Source organism: Phyllobates terribilis, unplaced genomic scaffold, assembly GCF_046119375.1.
Source record: "Phyllobates terribilis strain yellow unplaced genomic scaffold, ASM4611937v1 Scaffold_4__5_contigs__length_816908805, whole genome shotgun sequence".
NCBI classification, from domain to species: Eukaryota; Metazoa; Chordata; class Amphibia; order Anura; family Dendrobatidae; genus Phyllobates; species Phyllobates terribilis.
The window spans coordinates 70230019-70254508 of NW_027362764.1; the positions used below are offsets into that span (position 1 = coordinate 70230019).

General features: G+C 50.3%; 1 protein-coding gene across 1 annotated transcript in view; it reads left to right on the plus strand.

The window, feature by feature from the left end:
- Positions 1-24490, plus strand: part of MALRD1 (MAM and LDL receptor class A domain containing 1) — a 900174-nt gene that overhangs the window by 451431 nt on the left and 424253 nt on the right. The window contains exons 20-21 of the mRNA XM_073677476.1: positions 4022-4198; positions 12861-13020. Of these exons, the coding sequence (XP_073533577.1) occupies positions 4022-4198; positions 12861-13020 (337 nt within the window). The remainder of the gene's footprint in view (positions 1-4021; positions 4199-12860; positions 13021-24490) is intronic.

Here is a 24490-nt window from a genome sequence, read left to right on the forward strand (position 1 = left end):
CAACAGAAGGCCCGAGGGAGCTGGACCTAGGTGGATCACTGGTGGGGACGGCCAGAGAACGGGACAGAAGGAGAGCTCAGGGCCACGCTCCGGACTTGTTTGGGGGTTGGCTGGATCCAGGACCTGGTGGACGCAGCACGGCTCGGGTGGTCACTCGAAGCTGGAGTGACCAGTACAACATCTGCAGTAAGTAAACACCCTTAACTGCACAACCCGACTCTGTCTTCACTGCCGTCTGCACTGCACCACCACAACCCCCATCCTCTGCACCTGTCCCCCCTGAGGCTATACCCCACCCGTTGGGGGTTATACCATCTCAAGCTGCACCTGCACCATCAGCCTCAGCGGACCCTGCTGCAGCGGCGGCCACAGTGACCGCATCACAACGGGTGGCGTAGTCGACACAAAAGAACTCTTAATAACATCTGTAGGACTGCCACATAACACTGAGCTTGACACCCTGGGCACGGACCGGGTCACAGCCACTCGGAAGACTACAACCCCCATCTGATCCGGCTCCGGGTATTCCCCTAAAGAATATGGCCCAGGGGGCGCGTCACATGCAGTCAGGTAGGATTACAAAAAAATTAGGGGAAGCTATCATCAGAAAATGGCATATTGTTTAAATGCGTTTTTTTTTTTGCTCACTGTATTTGTTTTATATTTTTGGCAATGTCTTTTTCCCCCATATCAAAATCTGTATTAAAAAAAAAATAAAAAAATCTTGCAGTTTACACATTGTCCACTGGGGTTTTTCTAGACTTTAACTTCCTGTAGTTACAGGAAACACCACATGTACAGTACATTAGCCACAATGAACAGACCCCCACCCTATATTTTCTACTGAAGCCTCTATTGAGCATGTGTAAATGTCATTTTGAAGGGAGTGGGAGCAGTGTCAGCTGTGACACCGACTATTATGATTGGTGGATCCTGTGTTGTCAGCTGTGTATGGAGGTGTTAACTGTCGGTGTAATCCTGCCTCTGATGATAAGGAGCCTGCTGAAAATTCTTCCTGAAAGGACAGAAATAATCTTAAAAAGACCCAGTGGCCACTGTGAAAATTACAATATTTCTAATTTGGTTCATTAATACAAATCATGATATGAAAATTAAAACTACCAACATTTTTTTAATAATACATGTAACATACAACCAGATTTTAAAAATTAGGTAATTGACACGGGTGTGTCAGGTATAACACACAGGCGCTCTGAATCTGGCTGCAGAAGGTCACTGCGTTTGGCATTGTAGGTGCCTTCTTAATCCTTCTTACTTTTGGACCCAGCGACAACCTCCCTTCTGCTCTGATTTACACACCCTGGTCTGGGTGTTTATAAATTCTCATTCTGCTTCAGGGAGTTGCCGGTGATATTCTCATTTTCCCTTGTGCACACTTGGAGCTATAGCAGTCGGCTAGCTTCCTCTCTGGTGCTCTTGGAGGATGTTTGATGTTATCTCTTTGGTGTCTGCTCAAGCTAAGTTTTCCCCTTTCTTTGTCTCCCTTGTTGTTTTTAGTTTATAGTGGGGACGGACTGACCAGTGCTCACCCCCCTCCCTATCTAGGACCTAGCTCTAGCAGTGTTCAAGAGTTAGGTTTCCTGTTCGGCGATAGGTGCGGCACCTATATAGGGATGGTAGGATAGGTAGGGTGATATTAGATCTGCCTAGGGGTCTCCACCACCCCTCTCCCTAGCGTTTGGGCCACCTTCCCCTCATCCCTTCTTGTTGCACTTAGTCTTTCCCACACCGAGCGTGACAGTAGTTTTCTGATGATGATGTCTCTTTAATCATAAACACCTCACAAAAAATAGAGCCTTTAGATTTCAGACGTGTTGCACATACATGTTCTGTCCGTGTTTTTCATATTTACAATACGTACCCAGTATAGTTTATGTGGCTATTCACATGTCCGTTTTTTCCAGCAGCATGGCTGAAAAGAACCAAGTCTATGGGTTTGTGAGAAACATGTACTGCACACGGATAGCATCAGTTATTAATATTGCAAAGGATAGGAAAGCTTTGTAAATGATTTATCCATACATGAAAAACACTGATGACACACTGACCAAACACTAATGACACACTGACCTAACGCCGAAGACACACTGGCCAAACGCCGAAGATACACTGATGATACATTGACCAAACACTGATGACACACTGACGAAGCCCTAATGAAACACTGACCAAACGCTAATGACACTCAGACCAAACGCTGATGACACACTGACCAAACCCTAATGAAACACTGACCAAACGCTAATGACACTCAGACCAAATGCTGATGACACACTGATCAAACACTGATGACAGACTGACCAAACCCTAATGACACACTGACCAAACCCTAATGACACACTGACCAAACACTGATGACACACCGATCAAACACTGATGACACATTGACGAAACACTGATGACACACTGACCAAACACTGATGACACACTGACCGAACACTAATGTCACACTGACCAAACCCTAATGACACACTGATCAAACCCTAATGACACACGTACCATTTTTTTTGTGTACGTGAAAAACACGACATCTGAGTGAGGTTTTACCAATGAACAAATAAAATCCTTTTCCAGCAGGTTACTGGGGTTCTGCTAATTTCACCTACTGTCTTCTTGCCTCCCTTCATGAGTTCTTCCAGTTATACAATGATGTATAGTCACAGTCCCCACAGCACAGAGATTATTAATTGGTGACTTAGGAATGTTCTGCTGCACTGAATGCACTTGGCCAAATCATCAAGATCCGCTACTGGCAGCTCCTTTGTAATTGAGACCAGTGGCGTCTCAGATGTGCTCTAGGAAGACAAATCCGGAGATGCTGCAGGCCATGTTAGAACATTTAGGCCACGCAGGCTGCTCAAACAAGAGGCATCCGGCTACTGTACATTACACCATCCCACACCATAATCCCAGGACTATCTTCATGCAGCTGACCACGTGTTCTCGTCAAATTAGAAGAATGGTGCATAATGATCCATTCTGTGCTGCAAGTGAAATTGCACATCACATACCAAATCTCAGGTATCAGACAGGTGTGTGCACCATCAGAAGGTGAGTGCAAAACACTGGGCTATGACACAGACGTCCAGCTACTTGACCTCACACCACAGCACTCAAAGGCTATCATTCTGCAGAGCAAAATGACAATGAAGGCAGGAATGTAGCACTATTCTCTTCAGTGATGAGTCCTGCTTTTGTTTTGGACACAATGATAGCAGGAGATGAGTCTGGAGGACAACACCATGAAGAGGCCTTCATGACGGAGTATGAAAGTGTCCCAGTAGCGCAACAATGCCAGGTGACACATATTGCTCTTCTATTGATACTATTACTACTGTGAGCAGCCTGCATGACCTTAACGTGCTACCATGGCCTGCAGCGTCTCCAGACTTGTCTCCCAGCGATCACGTCTGGGACGTCATTGTTTGGCAATTTCAAAAGGAGCTGTCAGCAGCGGATTTTGATGATTTGCCAAAATGCATTCAGAGTGGCAACACATTCTTCAGACAACCATTAATAAAGGGGACGTGCTGCTCATACTCCATACTGAATAAATCGAGATGTTTCGATAATTTTCTTTCCATTTTTTCATAATTTACATATTAATTAATATATCCATCCATTCTGTGATTTTCATAATTCCACTGTTTTTCTTTCTTGGTGTTTCAATTTCAAGAATTTTACATTTTGATGAATTTGGCGCAGTAAACGTCAATAAAATAGGAAATTGGCTATAAAAAACAAACAATAATGATGAATTGGGGTCTCTGAGTGCTAAACCTACCTTCAGCAGCTAAGCTCTCACTTGTCAGCAGTAAATGGAAAGTGACAGAAGGAAATTAATATTTCTATAACTTTCTACAACAAATCCTACAAGCCCTGTGGATAAGTCTTTTTATTTTATAATTCATTGCTATATTTAATATTATGTTATAAGTAATGTGTCCTGTGAGTTAGTGGTCCCATAAACTAACCAGAGTATGAATGTATCTGTTTATAGGTACTTTGCCAACTTGGTCACCAATTCCTTTGGAAACAATTACTAAGACAACCCTTCCTGTCCACAATTGCTCACTAGATGAACATGTCTGCAGGTCAACAGGGCATTGTATACCAACAACAAAGCTGTGTGATTTCAGAGAAGACTGTCTCGATGGCTCTGATGAAGACAACTGTGGTAAGTCATAATACCAGTGACAGCTACTGATCGGTGTAAAGGACTGGAAGAGATGTGGGCACCCCTTCTGAAAAACATGTGTAATAATATAATATCTGGACCCGTTTTATATGCGTTTTACCTATTTTGGGGCCTGCATTTAGTTAGCCTATGGTTAGGGTTAATTGTTAGGGGCCAGCCAGTGGTGAGAGAAGTTAGATGGGCATAAAGGAACTTGGTACCTGTTTTGCAGGTGTGACACCCCAGGGGTCTGGTTGCCACAGTAACGTAATGTTATGTCTGAGAGCAGGTGGGAGGTCCTTTAGTCAGGGATCCTGTGCATGCCACACCTCCTGCCCAGTCTTGGGAGGGGAAGAACTTCCCCTATATAAACCTGGGGCTGAGGCAGGGTGAGTGAGTAGAAGAAGAGAAGAAGTAGAGACAGCATAGGAAGAAACAGCAGTTACAAGGAGTCAGGGGCTGGCAGCTGCAGAGTTCGCCCTGACTAAGAAGACTTTTTACCGGACCCGGAGTCCGAGGCTGTGGGGACTAATTCCTGCCCAGCAGCAGAATCCGTCAGGCAGGGGATTTCAGGTCCTCTGGCCCAGAAGCCCGAAGGCACGGTCACACGCGTGGGACCAGCACCGCCATCGTGGAGCGGAAGCCATTAGAAGGCCCCGAGTCACCGGCCATACGGGTGAGCACCACACGGTACACTCAGGGACGTGGGCTACTTACATCAGCTCCTAGCAAGGTAGCCAGAAGAGTACAGTCAGTTTGGGAGGCCTACAACTACGCCTGGCCAGGGGAGATCCCATCTGCTCAAGGACTGACCAGGCCCCATCCGCTAGCAAGTACTCCGGGAGGGTCTTTTGTTACCAGTAAAGACCCTGAACTACACCGTACCGTCTCTGAGTGGTTCCTGCTACCCCCATCATCCACGTCGGCTGCCCTGAGGCCATACCCCTCCCGTTGGGGGTTATACTATCACGCTGCACAATCCCACCATCGGCCTCAGCGGTCTGCCCTGCAGCAGCAGCCCCCTGGCTGCACTCAACGGGTGGCGTAGTCATCAACCATTTACTACTAATGGACTGCCGTCTAGTTTGACTCCCTGGGCACGGACCGGGTCACCGCCACGAGACTACAACCCTCCACAGATCCGGCTCCGGGTAAGCTCCCGCATGCGCAGCGCAGCGCGACACAGGCCCAGGGGCGCGTCAACTTTGGCGTAGTCTGCAGGATTTCGTGCCCGCAACCACCGGGTACTGCGTGCCTGAAAAGCAAAGACTGTTCAAACTTACCAGTGGTGAAGATTCCCGCTATCCGTGGAGGTTTCCCGCCATCCGGCGCCATCTTCTACCTTCTTCCCGCCATCCGCGAAGTTTTCCCGCCATCCGGCGCCATCTTCGACCTTCTTCCCGCCATCCGTGGAGTTTTCCCGCCATTGGACGCCATCTTGAGGACGCCGCGTGGGAAGAAGAGGGGCGTGGACTCCGAAAGCGCGCGAGAACTGAAGCCCCGCCTCACGTCCGGACGTTGCGTAAGGTCCTGGAAGGAGCCCAGCAGACGCCGACGTCACAGGAGCGCGACGGAAGGTCCTCAACCCTGACGATCCACTGCGGAGCCGCGGCCTACGGAAGAGGATCATCGCAAGGTAGGCCACGGTCCACTAGGGGGGAGGAAGATGTCGGATACGGAGGAGAGCTTCACTGCCTCAACCCCCGCCAGCGCTACCGCTGCTGCAGTTATGCCCTTCACCATGCCCTATATCCCGGGAGCAGCTTGGCTACCCCAGTACTCAGGGGAGTCACATACCCTGCATGACTTTAGAGAAAAGCTGGATAGCCTCTTCCAGGTGTACCCCCTCACAGAAGAGCAAAAAGTGAGCATCCTGGTGGCCCAACTAACCGGGGCAGCCAAAAGAGAAGTAAAATCTTGGCCACCTGGGAGGAGGACTGTCGCAGAGATACTAACCCGGCTGAGGGACACCTTCGATACCCGCACCTCAGCCGAGATCAAGCTTAGATTCTACGGGTGCAAGCAGCGAGCGCATGAGAGTATAAGGGACTATGCACTAAACCTACAAGAGGCCCTGAGGGCCATAAAGCAGACCGACCCTGATGGGGTGGGAAACGAGGACAGGCTGTTGACTGAACAATTTATAGAGGGTTTATATTGCAATGCCCACCGAACCCAGTTGCGGGCAATGGCCTTACAGGATCCCCATCTGGACTTTGCACAGTTCAAGGATAGAGCTATCCGGGTGCTCCGAGAACCAGCACCGGGTGGCGTTGTGACCCACAGGCGCCCAGCTATCACTTACCACCAGGAGGCGGCGCCCTTGTCGACAGGGCCTGTGGGAGCTCATGCGCAGGCTTTGGACAATGACCCGGCTCCAGACCTACACCATCAGGTCCAAGAGCTAGTTAAGAGCGTTGCTGCGCTAACCCGAACTGTGCAGTCTTTACAGGTTTCCACCCCAGGGAAGATCCAGCTGGCATCCGGACCGGAGGACATCCCGTGGCGTCGACCAAGGAGGACCCCACCGGCCAGAGGAAGACCCAGTGACCGATACAGCGAGGACGGACGACCCATCTGCCGCCGCTGCAATCAACCCGGACATATGGAAAGGTACTGTTCTTTAAACGGGCACAACCTGGGGTAGAGGGCCAACCCCCAGGAAAAAGATCACCAGGCCCATCGAACTGGCGCGACAGATATGTGGGAGGACGTCCAGTCTTGCCTGTGGTACTGGATGGCATTCCCATGAGTGCCCTACTGGATACCGGGTCACAGGTCACCACCATCCCGTACGTGCTCTTCAAGCAGTACTGGAATGACTCGGATATTACCCGCTACCCTGACGACGACTTGAGTATCATCGCCAGCAATGGCCAGCCCGTGCCACAGATCGGATTTAAAGAGGTGACCCTCAAAATCGGTAGAGTCGAACTGGCCGCACAGGGACTGATCATTGTAGATATTGATAAACATGAGAGTCACCCAAAAATAACTCTAGGAACTAACGTAATTGAAAATTGTCTTGCAGAGGTGATTTTCCTTTTACAGCAGGTTGCCAAGAACGCCAGCTCCGGCGAGCAGCGGGTGCTCCAGAAAGAGATCCGGGCACTGATGCAACGGCAACAAGTGGAACTCTCCGGCGGTGAGATTGGTAGCGTAAGAATGTGTGACCCTTTTCCTATTGCCATGCCCCCAAAAAGTGAAATGATGATTTGGTGCCGGGCAGCTATTGGTCTGAGAGGTAGAGATTACCAGGCAATGGTAGAACCAGTTTACTCAGACAGTAGGCCCACCATTTTGACAGCACGGGGGGTGGTCAATGTACGCCATGGGAGGGTGCCCGTTCGCATAATAAATATCGGGGAGAGGGAAGTGTACCTGCCCCGGTATGCCACGCTAGCCAAATTATATACCACTAATCAAAATTCTATACAATCTGTGGAACCCTTGCCTCCATCTCACCCGGAGGAAGGTAACGGCTCTAAGAAAGACATGGAGGACTGGTGTCAGCAACTACATCTGGGTACTGACTCCACTCCCTCACATCAGAAACAAGGAGTCTATCGGGTGGTTCAAGAGTATGAGAGAGTGTTTAGTAAACACCCGTTAGACTTCGGGCGAGTCAAGGGGGTAGAACACCGCATCCCCACGGGAGATCATCCTCCCATAAAAGAGAGGTATCGACCCGTACCCCCTGCACATTACCAACACGCCAAGGGGATGCTTAGAGACATGAAGGAGGCTGGGGTAATCCGGGATAGCTGTAGCCCCTGGGCAGCCCCACTAGTTTTAGTCAAAAAGAAAGACAACACCATGAGGATGTGTGTAGATTACCGGAAAATCAACCGTATCACACACAAGGATGCGTACCCCTTACCAAGGATAGAGGAGTCATTGGCTGCTTTAAGATCTGCTAACTTCTTCTCTACCTTGGATCTCACTAGCGGGTACTGGCAGGTTCCTGTAGCAGAGGCGGACCGGGAGAAGACCGCATTCACCACCCCGATGGGACTTAGCGAGTTCACCTGCATGCCGTTCGGACTCTGCAACGCCCCAGGAACCTTCCAACGATTAATGGAGTGCTGTCTGGGCCACAGAAACTTCGAGACGGTCCTGTTGTACCTGGACGATGTCATCGTATACTCCAAAACTTATGAGGACCACCTGAAACACCTGGCGGAGGTGTTCGAAGCTCTGGCGAGTTACGGCCTAAAGGTGAAACCCTCCAAGTGTCACCTCCTGAAACCAAAGGTGCAATACCTGGGACACGTGGTGAGCGCTGACGGAGTGGCTCCCGACCCCGATAAGATCACCGCAATTAAGGGATGGCCAAGCCCCTCAAGCGTAAAAGAAGTGCGGCAGTTCCTAGGGTTGGTAGGCTACTACCGAAGGTTTATTCCCGGTTTCACCAAAAAGGCAGCACCTATGCAGGACCTCCTGATAGGCCAGTCCCGGAAGGCCAAGAACCAGAAGCCGCCCTTCAAATGGGAAAAGCTAGAAGAAGAGTCCTTCCGCCAGCTGAAGATGGCCCTCACGGGGGATGAAATCTTGGCGTACCCGGACTATAGCCAGCCCTTCATCCTCTACACCGACGCCAGTAACATCGGGCTAGGAGCCGTACTGTCCCAGATTCAGCAGGGGAAAGAACGAGTAATCTCCTATGCCAGCCGAAAACTGCGACCCACCGAAAGGAACCCCGAAAATTACAGCTCATTTAAGCTAGAGTTCCTGGCCGTGGTATGGGCAGTCACCGAGCGCTTTAGGCATTACCTCGCTTCTTCCCGGTTCACCGTATACACGGATAACAACCCGTTGACACACCTGGACACGGCAAGACTCGGTGCCCTGGAGCAGAGGTGGATGGCCCGTCTGTCCAACTACGAGTTCACAATCAAATACCGGGCAGGACGCTCCAATACTAACGCGGACGCCCTGTCCAGGATGCCCAACCTGCCGGACGAAGGAGAAGATCCGGAGGGACTGGAAGAAGTTGAACTCCCTGCGTTCCACCATCATGGGACTATCCAGTATTCCCACCGGGTAAGGGGTAAGCAGGCTGCTACGTTGAACCCCTTACCCCACTACAACTGGGCGGAAACGCAAGACAGCGACCCTGCCGTCCGACTGGTGAAGGAGATGCTGACTCGGCCGGAGGCTCGCCTTGAACCAGACGCTCCGGAGGAAGCCAAACAACTATGGGCGGAGAAGAGTCGACTATTCCTTTACAAGGGGAAGTTGTGCCGCAGAATGGTCAACTCCCGGACGCATGAACTACTCTGGCAAGTAGTGGTGCCCCGAAGAGACGCAGCCATGGTGATGGAGGCATACCACGACGGAGCTGGACACTTCGGGTGGAAAAAGCTGGAGTTCCTGCTGCGCGAGCGGTTCCACTGGGTAGGCATGAGGGGAACCATCGAGAAGTGGTGCAGAGACTGTGGCCCGTGCAATCTGAGAAGGAAGGACCGGGCCAGCCAGAAGACTCCCCTGCAGTCCATCGTCACCCGGCAACCGTTGGAACTGGTAGCCTTGGATCATGTAAAACTGACCCCAAGCAGAAGTGGCTACGTCTACGCGTTAACCATCGTGGATCATTACTCCCGGTTCTTGGTTGTCGTCCCCGTCAAGGACTTAACGGCTCAAACAGCAGCTAGGGCCTTCCAGCAGCACTTCTGCCGTCCACACGGGTACCCGGACCAAGTGCTGACGGACCAGGGACCTGCCTTTGAAGCGGAGGTCTTCCAGGAATTCTGCAATCTGTATGGCTGCCGGAAGATAAGGACGACACCCTACCATCCGCAAACTAATGGACTTTGTGAAAAAATGAACCAGGTGGTAATGGATCTTCTAAAAACATTGCCCCTGGACGAACGCAGTCTGTGGCCTGAGAAGTTGCCCGATCTGGTGGACCTATACAACCACATCCCGGTAGGTTCCACCAACTGTACCCCGGCTTACCTAATGAGGGCGAGACCTGGTAAGTTACCTGTTGACCTGGAAATGGGAGTCCTGACACCTGAGGACACTTCACCAGAAACAGACTGGGACACAGAGAGGCAGCAGCAGTACCGGAGAGTACAGGAGAGCGTGGAGCGAAGTCTCTGTCAGGCTAGGGAAAGACAAGAGAAGACTTACAACCAGTATGCTCCCGCTGTTCCCCTGGTACCCGGAGAGCAGGTCTTGAAGAGGAAAAGACGGCTCCACAAGTTGGATGACCAGTGGGAGAAGGACCCGTACACCGTACTGCCCTCAAGCCACGAGAACCCGAAGGTCTGTACCATCAGTAAAGACGGAGGGGAAACCACAGCCATTGTATCCCGGGACCACCTGAAGAAGTGTCCCGAACAACTGAGGAACCCTGAAGAGGAACAAGAAGACCATCGACCCGTGGGAGAAAGGGAAGATATGGTTAGTACCGTGCTCGGGGACTTCCCTCGGTCTTGGACTCAAGTCAATGGTGCAGTTGTGGTACCCGTACTCACCTTCCTCCAACCATCATCCCAAGAACCTACGGAGCAACGGGTAGAGCTGGAAGAACAGCCGGTCCAGGAGGCAGAAGACTCCACACAAGTAGAACAGGAGAATCAACCCTCTGCTTATAGTGAGCCTGCCGTACCCCTAGTGAGACAAAGAGCCGGTAGACAGCTGCCCAGTTTACCCTTGACAGCTCCTACACCCTGTAGTTCAGGGCCAGACAGTCAGCTCCGTAGGTCCACTAGGGCCACTAGAGGCCAGTTACCCGCACGTTGGAGGATCTAAATGTTTAAGCTATTTTATAATGTTTACCTGTCTATAGTTGCTTGTGTGTAATTTTGTATTTCTAGTTGTTTTTAGAAATCCTTGGTGGATTTACCGGGAATCCTTGTATATAGTTGGAGCGTAACCCAGGATGGACTAAAGACTGTCAAGGACTCGGGGTAGAACAGACCCCTACCTGGTTACGTCTCCCTGTGTTGGTGAAATGGACACCTTGCTTTCTTCAGAGACTGCACCCGGTTGCGGACACGCCGTAACCATCTTTATGTGTTTTCTTATTGTATTATTAATGTTTTGCCTTGTTATGTTTTCTAAATGTGTTTAGTCCCGGAGTACTAAATTTTACTAGGGGGGAATGTGACACCCCAGGGGTCTGGTTGCCACAGTAACGTAATGTTATGTCTGAGAGCAGGTGGGAGGTCCTTTAGTCAGGGATCCTGTGCATGCCACACCTCCTGCCCAGTCTTGGGAGGGGAAGAACTTCCCCTATATAAACCTGGGGCTGAGGCAGGGTGAGTGAGTAGAAGAAGAGAAGAAGTAGAGACAGCATAGGAAGAAACAGCAGTTACAAGGAGTCAGGGGCTGGCAGCTGCAGAGTTCGCCCTGACTAAGAAGACTTTTTACCGGACCCGGAGTCCGAGGCTGTGGGGACTAATTCCTGCCCAGCAGCAGAATCCGTCAGGCAGGGGATTTCAGGTCCTCTGGCCCAGAAGCCCGAAGGCACGGTCACACGCGTGGGACCAGCACCGCCATCGTGGAGCGGAAGCCATTAGAAGGCCCCGAGTCACCGACCATACGGGTGAGCACCACACGGTACACTCAGGGACGTGGGCTACTTACATCAGCTCCTAGCAAGGTAGCCAGAAGAGTACAGTCAGTTTGGGAGGCCTACAACTACGCCTGGCCAGGGGAGATCCCATCTGCTCAAGGACTGACCAGGCCCCATCCGCTAGCAAGTACTCCGGGAGGGTCTTTTGTTGTTACCAGTAAAGACCCTGAACTACACCGTACCGTCTCTGAGTGGTTCCTGCTACCCCCATCATCCACGTCGGCTGCCCTGAGGCCATACCCCTCCCGTTGGGGGTTATACTATCACGCTGCACAATCCCACCATCGGCCTCAGCGGTCTGCCCTGCAGCAGCAGCCCCCTGGCTGCACTCAACGGGTGGCGTAGTCATCAACCATTTACTACTAATGGACTGCCGTCTAGTTTGACTCCCTGGGCACGGACCGGGTCACCGCCACGAGACTACAACCCTCCACAGATCCGGCTCCGGGTAAGCTCCCGCATGCGCAGCGCAGCGCGACACAGGCCCAGGGGCGCGTCACAGGCATGGAGATTTTCGAGCACCTTCTGAAAGAGTAAGGAGTATTGTAGTTAAGGAGAAGGCCACAAGTGAGAGAGTGTGTTTAGTAACAGAATATTTATAAATAGCAAGTTCTAGAACAAGTTCCACTAGCAACTGACTTATTTCTGTTTGGCCAGAGTGCAGAGATTGCAGAAGAGTAATATGAAGGTATGTTACATGTGCATAAAAGAGGTGAGGGATGTACAGTAATGAGCAAAAGCGTAATATTTTGAACTTTTGATTTTCAGGCTCCATATCTCATCATTCACTATTGCTTTGACTGTGAGACTACCATGATTTTATAGACAATCATCTTGGCTATTTCATACATAAATTTGACTTGCAACTATTTAGCATATGATTAGTTATGCAGATTTTTGTCATGTCATTGCATTGTTACTTGTAGGGTGTTATGAGGGCCTCCAATGCATAAGAAAAGTTCTAAAAGTTTAGTTACAATTTAAGTATCAAATAATTAACCCTGCATCAGACATATTTGTTCTCTAAACTCTTAGTATGAAACCACAACATTAACTGAGAACTCCATAATCTCTTAGTTTCAGAGTACTGTAACTTCGAAAACGGGACTTTATGTAAGTGGTTCCAGCCTCGGACAACTTCCTTTCGTCGAAACACTGACTTTCAGTGGAGTGTAGGTCAAGGAATGACCTTTCATCCAGGAGAAGAAAGTCACAGGCCCCTCCTGGACCATACCATGTGAGTAAATACACTAACTTTGGGATCTCTGTACACTGACGTCCTTCCTTATAATTTTATAATATTAGCTATCACTTTGTGAAGGCAAAACAATTTTATAAGCACCAAAATTAGCAATTTGATGTCATTTTCATTACCCCTAGGAGCAAGAATGTTTTCATCTTTAATTATCATACTTCATTTTATTTTAAAGGATTGTTCTAATTTTCTGTCTTCAGGAGTGCACCGCTCTTCTGCCTCCCAGCTCCCTGGTTGTCGGAGGGGCAGTGATCTCCTAAAGATTGACAGTTCGGACCATGATTGGCTCACTGGTCCAAATTGTATAATTCTAGTAGGGGCAACTTTACCTCTGTAGAAAAGAAGCAAAGGGCAGGGCACGTCACAGGGCAGTCACAGGGCCCTGTGACGTGCCGCGGAGGGGGGAGATGATAATTTAGCCCAGAGGCGGGGATTTTGCTCCATAATAAGCAGATAGGAGGGGTTTGCTTGGCGTCCCCCGGATGCCAAGCCTCTGGAGAAGAAACTTTGTAAAAGAAGATTTCTCTGGAATCAGACCACTGGTCATACAGGTAAGTATAGATTTACTTTTCTATCACCTGTATAGCCATAGTAGTGGTCTGATATCGCCCAGGGGGGTGACAGATTCCCTTTAAAGCCCAGGACCACACACCATATAGTGCATATATGGCACTTGTTCTCTTTAAGGGAATCTGTCAGCAGATTTTAGTTATGTAATCTGGAAGCTGCTTGACGTAGGGGCTGAGATACTTATTCCAGTGATTTGTTACCTACTAGGCTGTGTTTTTATTTCAATAAAATCAGTGTTTTATCAGCAGAAGATTATCACTACAGGACTAGTTGTCTGGTGCCTCCTGGTCCAACCACAGCTTTCTGTCAATATACAGTGTACACAGAAAGCAGCCAATCAGTGGTGTGGGCTGTAGATACAGTACATAGACTTTTTTTTTTGAGCCCATCTTCATTACTTCTGCTCCTGAGTTGTAGCAATCAGTTGGGATCACCTTGACAAATCTTTATGACAAGTAAGTAACCTTTATTTGACCAACTAGTAGAAATATCCCTGCAATGTAACTAGTTTTGTATGTGAGATGCTGCATTTACAAATAATTAAAAACCTGAAATATTCCTTAATAAAAGCCAGAACTATGTGTACCCGTTTTGTATTTACTTAAAAACAACATTAACAAATGGGAATATTATTTCAGGTAATTGTATTTTAAGTTACCATTTGACTTTAGGTTGTTTAGTGAATCATTTGCAATTTCTGTTTTATTGCTTTTTTGCCTTGCAGCCAGAGAGATGGAAATAGCTGTTTACCTTTACTGTCTCAGATATTGGTGAGAGCGCTCCTTTCATTTGCAGTTCTTGGCTCCACAAGGGAATATGCAAATAAAATACTGATGTAGGCAGATTGTATCAATCTAATTTATAATCTGTGGCTTTAATACAATTCTTTTCTTGAACTAGGAGGCAATTACTAAAAGTAGCTTGGCCAGCAGATTAATAGGTGGGGAGGAGATGCTAATAAAACTTTACAAAACTTCTAGCTAGCATTTACTGGAATTGAGTATGGCATTGCAAACAAATTAATAACTGAAAAACATATATACATACATAAGTAAAAATATACTGCATTTTCTGGACTTTAGCAAGAAATTGTCATTAAGACCCAGAAGAACCAAAATTCCGTGATCGTTTCCTTTTCCCCTTACAGTATTTTGACCTTGAGGGTACATTTTTTTATGGTATTATATGGGGTTTATAACAAAAAAAGTTATAAAATATTTTTAAAACTTTTATACTATTCTATAAATGAAATGTTAAAGGGAACCTGACAGTGGATACATGCTACCTGATCCATGCTGCTGCGTTTCAGTGAAAAATATACTTTTAAAAGTCATGGGGGACCAAACCGCATGGGTGACTTGTCAGACAGGCGGGTGTCTTCTCTCTGTCCACTCCCCTTAAATGATGGGTCTCTCTTTCGCTGTGTGCATGTATAAGACACCTGTGAGTCATTGGTAGCAGGTGGGGAGAAGCCAGTGGGGACTGGTCTTTTCGTCTAGTGGTGGCTTGGTCCCCAGCAGTTTTTAAAGAATATTTTTATATAAAACACTGCAGCGTTTCAGAGTCAAACATATATGGCTGAAATCCTACAGCCAGAGTTTTTGAAGCAGTCATGGAGGACAATTTTGGAACAAATCTGCTCCTAAAAAAAGTCATCAGAAAGCAATGTATGAACTTGGCCTTCTTGTAGTTTTTTTATCAGGAGTGTTTGGAGCGGAAAATATCACAAATCTGCCTCAAAAAGTGTTTTAAAATCTTTGGGAAAGCTCTTCTAATTTATTTCTATGGCAAGTCCATTTTGCTATCCATATGAGGAGTTTTTGGAATACTTTTTTATTCAAGGAAAGTGTTTTAAAAAAATCTCTTTGGAGAAAATAAGAAAGTGCATGTCATTTTTTTTGAGCTGTATGAATTTTCTCTTGGCTTGAAGAAGGCCAATTATGGTTGAAATGTTGCCTGCTGTGTCTTCCTGTGATGTTTTTTTAATAAAGAAGATTTTTTTTTCTTTTTTTTTTTTTATAAAGAACCTGTTATTTTGGTGCCTTGGCTTTCCTGAAATTTCCTTATTGCTTTTGGACCTGGTGCGAGGCCCTGCCGAGTTTAGCACATATTGGTCAATAGTGCAGATGAATTTGACGCGCCCCCTGGGCCAGTGTTGTTTGGGGGATACCCGGAGCCGGCTCAGATGGGGGTTGTAGTCTCCGAGTGGCGGTGACCCGGTCCGTGCCCAGGGTGTCAAGCTCAGTGTGTGGCAGTCCTACAGATGTTACTGGATGTTCTTTAGTGTCGACTACGCCATCCGTTGATTTGCGGTCACTACGGCCGCCGCTGCAGCAGGGTCCGCTGAGGCTGGTGGTGTGTGTGCAGCTCAGGTAGTATAACCCCCAACGGGAGGGGTATAGCCTCAGGGGGTCAGTTGCAGAGGATGGTGGTTGTGGAGGTGCAGTGAGGATGGTAATGAAACTCAGAGTCGGGCTGTGCAGTTCAGGGTTTTTACTTACTGCTTTTGTGTTGGTCACTCCGGCCTTGAGTGACCACCCGGGCCGTGCTGCGTCCACCAGGTCCTGGACTCGGCCAACCCCCAGGTGATTCTGGAGCGTGTTCCTGAGCTCCCTTTCTGACTTGTCCTTCTCTCTGGCCTTCCCCACCAGGGATCCACCTAAGTCCGGCTCCCTCGGGCCTCTTGTTGGTAAAACCCTTGTCTCTGGGTTCCCTGACCCTATTCTTGGTTTGCCTTCCGGGTGGATTTAGTGGGTGGTCGTGGCAGATCCTGCCCACGACCTCCGGTCTCTGGCTAAGGATTAGTGCCCTCCACCAGCTTGGGATCCGGTACCCTTGTGCCAACTCTTCACCCTCTGGTCTAAATTTGGGTTCTTGGAGTTCCCTCTTCTCCCCCTCTGGGTCCTTCTTTTCTCCTCTCTCTCACTCTCTTGGCCTTGGAGCTGGCTGAGCTGCTCTGCTTGTCGGACCAAACCTCTACAAAAGACCCTGTTCTAAGATGGTTCCCACCTTATATACTCCCTCTATGTGTGAGCTCAGGTGACCAGCACCCAATGAGCTCCTAGCATTACCCAGACTGCTCCCCCTATCTGCCCCTACACTACTGGAATGTTCCACCCCCCTCCCACTCCAGCCAGGGACAGACGCTGTCGTACCTGCACATTTCTCTAGTGGGAGTACCATTGGTCTGTCCCCCGGAAATGGGATGTATGTAGTGCATGCAGCCTACTGAGCTCAGTTCCACACTCCATCCTTACCCGGGAGTGGAATACCACACCTCTGGCTTGAGGTGTAATACCCCTGTAGCAGCCGAATCCTCAGGGTGCTACATTCCCCCCTGGTAAATCACAGCACGTCCTCGGGCTGTAAGATATAAAAAACATCCAAAACATACAATTTTTTTTTTTTTTTCATAAACATAAACATATAAAACATCACATATATTATCAGCAATAAAACTTTTCATATAAAACTTTTCATAAATAACATCCTTGTAAACACTCTTGCTCCTCCGGCCACGGTGCAACTTGTGACCGGGAAAAGTGCGACAGTCTCCTTTAGAAACACGGTTTTCCTATAAAACCTGTAGAGGGCGCCTTAGAAAGCGCAACTATATACAGGGGGAATATGGCCGCTCTCAGTCCTCGGCCAGGTAATGGGAATAGGGACACACGGGTTAACAGTTCACTCTTGTCCCAACGGGGACATATTTAAAGCAGCAACAGTTCACTGTACCCCGATGGGTAACTATTTACAGTCTCTTTACCGTACTTTAACGACGGCATCCTCCTGCTCCTCCTCACACCGCAGCTCCTCCTCCGTCAGGCGATGTACATGGAGGGCGTAGGGTCCTTTGGCACACTTGTGCTGGGTGAAGGTGACCTCGTCCCCTACATACAGGTCACGACCTCTGTGTCCCTCCGGCAGATGGCTTTCTACGTCTCTGCGGGTGACAAAGACGTCGCCGGGGGTATGATGGTCTCTTATGAAGCCCCACCCATGCTGCAGGTTGAATTTAATCACAGTCCCGGTGGTACGGGGACCATGAGCTGCACGGGGGTTCCTCCTGGTCCGGCTCTTCTGCTCCGCGCTCCTTATCTGTGCTTGCTGTTCCCGGACCCGCCTCTCTCTCCGCTCCTTCTTGAAGACCTCGAGCTGCTGGCGGCAGCACTCTGCACGCTCCGCTGCGGCCGCCCGAGTCTCCTGAGTGAACCCCATGAGGTCTCCTCCGGTGGGGTCCCACTCAAACTGTGCCTCCTCTAGCGGGGGCTGGGTCCTCCTGACGGGCTTCGGAGCCGGAATCAGGGGCTCACACAGGGGCCTCGCCCTTTGGAGTTCCAGTTGGTAGTACTCCTGGGGCCATATGAAGGGCTGCCCATCCGGGCACGTATGCTGGGCGAACAGGTCCTCACCCAGGTGCGGTACTTTGGGTGTTATGGGCGCTGTGGTGGTAGCGGCGCCCGGGTTGACCAGGCCTTGCGACCAGGCTTGGGGCACGCTAAAGGAAAAGGGCACCGTAAGAACGGCGGCGCCCGTGGTTACTCGGCCCTGCGACCAGGCTGGTGGCTCCACGGAGGTAGGGGGCGCTGTTGCAATGGCGGCGCCCGGGTGTACTAGGCCTTGCGACCAAGCTGATGGTATTTCCTGCTTTGCCGCGCTCAGGGTCGAAGCGCGTGACGTCACAGGGGTCGCGGCCGCGGTTTCCGGTTGAGGCCTAGTCTGCGGCGGTGACGATGCAGCGACGGGCACGGCAGGGGGAATTTCGGGCTCTGCGACGGGGAGCTGGGGCAGGCACGCGGTTTCCCGGCTCGGGGTAGAGACGTCCCCTTTACCTGCCTCCATTCGTTCAGCTCCCTTCTCGGCGCCGTCTCCGGCCTTGAGTCCTCCTGCACCATCCTCAGAGGCGGTCTGTCTCCTCATCTCGGGTGGCGTGCTCCGCTGACGGGTTTCGGTCCGCTGGGCCATCTCTCGGCTCCACTCCGCCAACGTCTCTCGCTGCACCCGGGCCATCCTCCGTGCGAGGCCCTCCAGCGCAGTCTGTGCACACTCCCGGTCTCGGGGGAGCTGTACCAGGACCTCCACTAGGCCTAGTGGGGTTGTGGCTTGTAGCAGGCTCCTGACCACTGGGTCGGTGCTGCCTGACTCTCCCTCCATCTCCGGGTAGGCTTTCTCTGGACTCCTCTCCAGACTTCTTGTCTCCGGGTGCGCTCTCTCCAGACTGCTCCAGGCGACACCCATCTTTGTTCTCTTGTTCTGTCTCCGCCCACATTGAGGGTGGTCCCGGGGCAACTTTGTGATTGTCAGTTCCAGGGGCAGTTCTCTTACACTGATGGACACTTCCAGCATCACAGTCTCTGTTGGTGGGGGCGGTTTCCGCTTTTGGCGCCATTCTTCGACCTGGCCCACGATGGGAGGTGGCCTCTTGCCACCCTCTGGCACGCCCATAATGGCGTCCGCTCTTCCAAGGCGGGAAATCTTTGGAAATGGCGGGAATCATCTCCCAGTGGCGGGAAACTCCATGGATGGCGGGAAAAAGCTGCAAATGGCGGACAACCGGCGGGAAACGACCTGTGATGGGGTCCGTTGGTGGGGACCCTCCGGAACCGGCGGGAGACTTCTTTTTGAGGTAACGGTGAATTTTTCTTCAGGCACGCAGTACCCGGTTGTTGCGGGCACGTAATCCTGCCGACTACGCCAAAGTTGACGCGCCCCCTGGGCCAGTGTTGTTTGGGGGATACCCGGAGCCGGCTCAGATGGGGGTTGTAGTCTCCGAGTGGCGGTGACCCGGTCCGTGCCCAGGGTGTCAAGCTCAGTGTGTGGCAGTCCTACAGATGTTACTGGATGTTCTTTAGTGTCGACTACGCCACCCGTTGATTTGCGGTCACTACGGCCGCCGCTGCAGCAGGGTCCGCTGAGGCTGGTGGTGTGTGTGCAGCTCAGGTAGTATAACCCCCAACGGGAGGGGTATAGCCTCAGGGGGTCAGTTGCAGAGGATGGTGGTTGTGGAGGTGCAGTGAGGATGGTAATGAAACTCAGAGTCGGGCTGTGCAGTTCAGGGTTTTTACTTACTGCTTTTGTGTTGGTCACTCCGGCCTTGAGTGACCACCCGGGCCGTGCTGCGTCCACCAGGTCCTGGACTCGGCCAACCCCCAGGTGATTCTGGAGCGTGTTCCTGAGCTCCCTTTCTGACTTGTCCTTCTCTCTGGCCTTCCCCACCAGGGATCCACCTAAGTCCGGCTCCCTCGGGCCTCTTGTTGGTAAAACCCTTGTCTCTGGGTTCCCTGACCCTATTCTTGGTTTGCCTTCCGGGTGTATTTAGTGGGTGGTCGTGGCAGATCCTGCCCACGACCTCCGGTCTCTGGCTAAGGATTAGTGCCCTCCACCAGCTTGGGATCCGGTACCCTTGTGCCAACTCTTCACCCTCTGGTCTGATTTTGGGTTCTTAGAGTTCCCTCTTCTCCCCCTCTGGGTCCTTCTTTTCTCCTCTCTCTCACTCTCTTGGCCTTGGAGCTGGCTGCGCTGCTCTGCTTGTCGGACCAAACCTCTACAAAAGACCCTGTTCTAAGATGGTTCCCACCTTATATACTCCCTCTATGTGTGAGCTCAGGTGACCAGCACCCAATGAGCTCCTAGCATTACCCAGACTGCTCCCCCTATCTGCCCCTACACTACTGGGATGTTCCACCCCCCTCCCACTCCAGCCAGGGACAGACGCTGTCGTACCTGCACATTTCTCTAGTGGGAGTACCATTGGTCTGTCCCCCGGAAATGGGATGTATGTAGTGCATGCAGCCTACTGAGCTCAGTTCCACACTCCATCCTTACCCGGGAGTAGAATACCACACCTCTGGCTTGAGGTGTAATACCCCTGTAGCAGCCGAATCCTCAGGGTGCTACAAATTCATTTCTGGATTGAGTGACTTTTTCGGGGTATGCGCACACAGTGTCTTTTTTCAGACGAATTCGACTTGGAACCCGCCTGAACAAGTACTCAATGAACATTAAAAAATGAACATATGCACAGCAATGTCAAAACAACTTGTACGCATGTTCTGTCTTTTGTAACTCCTTTTTGCCGCCTCAGGGTTTGAAAACCGTGAAAGCTAATAGAAGTGACTGCTCCATTATTTTTTTGCTTGCTTCAAAGTTGACGCAATGAATGAAAAAGACAATAAAAAAGAAGACGCCTCTGGAAAACACCGCCAGTGCTTTCCTGAAGCGACTTTTGCACCAAAAACTGCGGGTGTTCCAGCATCTAAAAGATGCAATGTGCACATACCCCTTGAACCAGATCCTAAAAGAAACCTCCCCAAATTGAGGCATCGTCTAATCAAAAGGCTGTAAAAAAATCTTCAGGAAAAATCTCTTCCAAAACACTTTAAACTGCTTCAGGAGAGCAAAAACTCCTCCAAAACTCCCCAAAAACTGAACATTTAGTGAAATTGTTTCTGCTTGAAAACGTGTGGTTTTTGAACTGAAAAAACCTCAGTGTGAGCATAGCCCTATTGGTGTAGTATATACCAAAACTTTAAATACCTCTCCTACAATACCTACGATTTTGGTAAAGATTAGTGTTGAGTCACCTCCGTAGTGTTCGAGTTCGGTTCGGTTCGTCGAACACCCGTGTGTTCGCCGAACTGTTTGTCGAACACCTTCGAACACCGTTAAAACCAATGGCAGGCAAACAAAAACACATAGAAACACATAAACACCTTCAAAGGTGTCCAAAAGCTGACAAACTGCTCAGAAGACACAACTAACACATGGAAAAGTGACAAGTACATATAGTCATGCGAAAAGAAAAGAGGTGGAGGAGTAAAAGGAGGGGGAGACACAGATATAGGCATGTCATGCCCTTCTAAAATCCAAAAAGTGAGAAGCCGACACATTCAGTCCGCTCCTGCCCGTGCCACCTCCGTGTCGCCGGGTTTGTGCCAGAGCCGCGGTGAACCCTGATGGCCAGCCCCCCTCTCCCAATACTGGTGCCTGTCCGCTGGTGGGTCGAGCGAGCCCCCCTGTGGTGGAGGCAGCTCTAAGCTTTTTAATTTAAATTGTCTCTCTAATTTGAATGAATACACTTTAAATCCATTTACAAGGATCTATTGGAGGGCAAGTCTCATGCCAGCAGCCACGTAATTCCAGCTCCAGTAGCGTCCACTAAAGCTGCTGCAGTTAAAAAGCTTTTATAAGGATCGAGCTCGGCTGTCCACTGCAAGGCATCCTACTGCCAGTCCCAGCCCCTATGCCTTGGGGTGCCTCCTGATGCTCTTCACTGAGTATCCCGTGGTCCCGAAGCATTTCCTTTGAAAAAAATTAAGTGTCCAAACTACAGGTGGTGTAGCTTGCTTAACAGCCGGGATAATCCGCTGACTAGCAGACACTGCTACTAGGCACAAAGTATTTCCTGGGATAGATGCAGTTAAAAATTTGTAATAAGATACTCTCGTTGGATGCTGAGAAAGCATTCCATAGAGTCTCCTGGCACGCCATATATGATTCTCTTAAAAAGCTTGGGGTAGGGGTCTAGGGGACCCTTTTATAGCCAAAATCACGGCCCTGTATCACAATACGTCACCTAGGCTGAAGATAAATGGAACTGTAGCACCCTGAGGGCTCGGTTGCTACAGAGGTATTGCACCTCACCAGAGGTGTGATATCTCACTCTCAGGTAAGGATGGAGTGTGGATCAGGACCCGACACCTGCATGCATTACACCACATTGCCGTGAGGCAGGGCGACCAATATGCCTCTGAGATGGGCACGACAGTCCCTGTCCCTGGCTGGAGTGGGGGGAGGGAACACTGAGGAAGGGTAACCCTGTAGTGCAGGAGCAGGGAGGAAGCAGTTCCTGGGTGCATTGAGAAGGGAGTATAAAAGGTGGGCACCATCTTAGTTCAGTGCAGAGAAGTCTGAGCAGAAGTGGCAGGGAGCAGGGACTCTGCTTGAGCTCTGCTCCGGAGGCGGGCCTAGTAACAGAGGCCCAGGCCTGGAAGAGGGAGAAGGAAGGAAGAGGAGCGGAGAAGGCTCCAGGAACGAGGAATGAAGGGATCCCAGGGGTGCGGACGGGCGAGTCGCCACCGCACGCCCGAATCCACCTGCGTGGAGGGGTCAGGCCAAAGGGGGAGACCGGTCCCCGAAACTAGTGGAGGCAGGAAACGACCCTCAGCTAGAAACCGGAGGCTGAGACATTTTATGTGGCGCAGCCCCTCGCTACACCCGCTAGGAAGGCACCACATAGGGTTAGGGGAACTGGCGCCAAGTTTACCAAGAGGAGGCCCGAGGCTGCCGGACAGAAGGGTTGGTAAGAAAGGCCAGACAAAGGACACACAAAGGGGGTCCTGTGAAGCGCTCCAAAGTTATCTGGGAGTTGTCTGAGCCCCTCACCTGGTGAGCACAGTACGACGCGGGCAGCCGTTACCTGCAGACGTGGTCTGGATAATAAGAACTGTGAGTAAAGGCCCTGAACTGCATCACTGACTCCGTGTCGTTACTGCTGCTGCCCTGCACCATCACCCCCATCCTCCGCATACACTGCCCTGAGGCTATACTCCTCCCGTGGGGAGTTAGGCTACGCTCTGCTGCACCCACAACACCAGCCTCAGCGGTCTGCCCTGCAGCGGCGGTTCACTCTGACCGCAATCCACGGGTGGCGTAGTCGGACATTTAAACATCAAAACCACATAAATAGTTCCGCCACTGGTTTGACCACCCTGAGCCACGGAACCTGGTCGCCCCCACGAAGACTACAACCACCAGCATCCACCAAAAAGAGTCCGGCTCCGGGTGTCCCAAGGCCCAGGGGGTGCATCAGAACATTTTCAGCACCTTTCACAATCACCAATGGGACAAGGCAGGGATGTCCTCTGTCCCCTCTCTTATACATCCTAGTGACGGAGCACCTGCTCTCATCAATTCGCCATAACCCCAATATTAGGTGGATTGAGGTGGGAGGCACCGAGTACAAGTGCTCTCTATTTGCTGATGATGTCCTAGTATATATCACTCAATCACATATATCCATCCATGCTGTTATGGCTGAAATAGATCACTTTGTTACATGGTCAAATTTTAAAATCAATGCAGCGAAGTCTGAGGCCCTCGATGTCTCCCTCCCCAAATCCATATAGGATTCCATCCAGTCCAACTTTCCCTTTGCCTGGCCCTCACAGGGCATCAAATACTTAGGAATTCCTATTCATAGAGACCTCTCCCATCTATGTTATCTTAATTTTGGGCCCTTTATTGAACAACTCCATACAGACCACGGTTGGCAAGTTAGAACTGTAAGATTCACTACGTGCACCACTGGTATTTTGTGGAAAAGCACATGTAAGATTCTGCAACAGTCTCTGCTGATACTCCTGCATGCGTGCATCCCTTTCTATGGCAGGAATAATTTCTGCAAATTTACTTTTGTACCGGGGATCTAACAGTGTGGCAACCCAGTAGTCAGGATTATTTCTAATTCTCACAATTCGAGGGTCATGTTGCAGGTAGTGCAGCAAGAAGGCACTCATGTGTGTTGCGCATCCAGGAGCACCAAGTCCCTGTTGTGTTGGTGGCGAGGTAACAATCATGCTTCCTTCCTCTGTCCTCTCCCCCCAACCTCGCACAACAGAAATGTGATCAAGGTCTCCCTCATCTGATGAGTCTTCCATCAGTTCGTCCTCCACTTCTTCCTGGGCTCCTGCACCTTCCTCACTAGTTTGGCTGCTACCATGCGCCCTGGTAAAATCATCTCCCCCACCCTCACATGCCTGCCGCCCTGGTGCTGCCGACCGTCTGGACCTTGCAGATGTTAGCCCTTCCGCATACAACTCCTCCTCCTCTACTTCCTCCACCTCCTCTTGTGCCACCACCTGACTCCGAATTCTGTTTAACA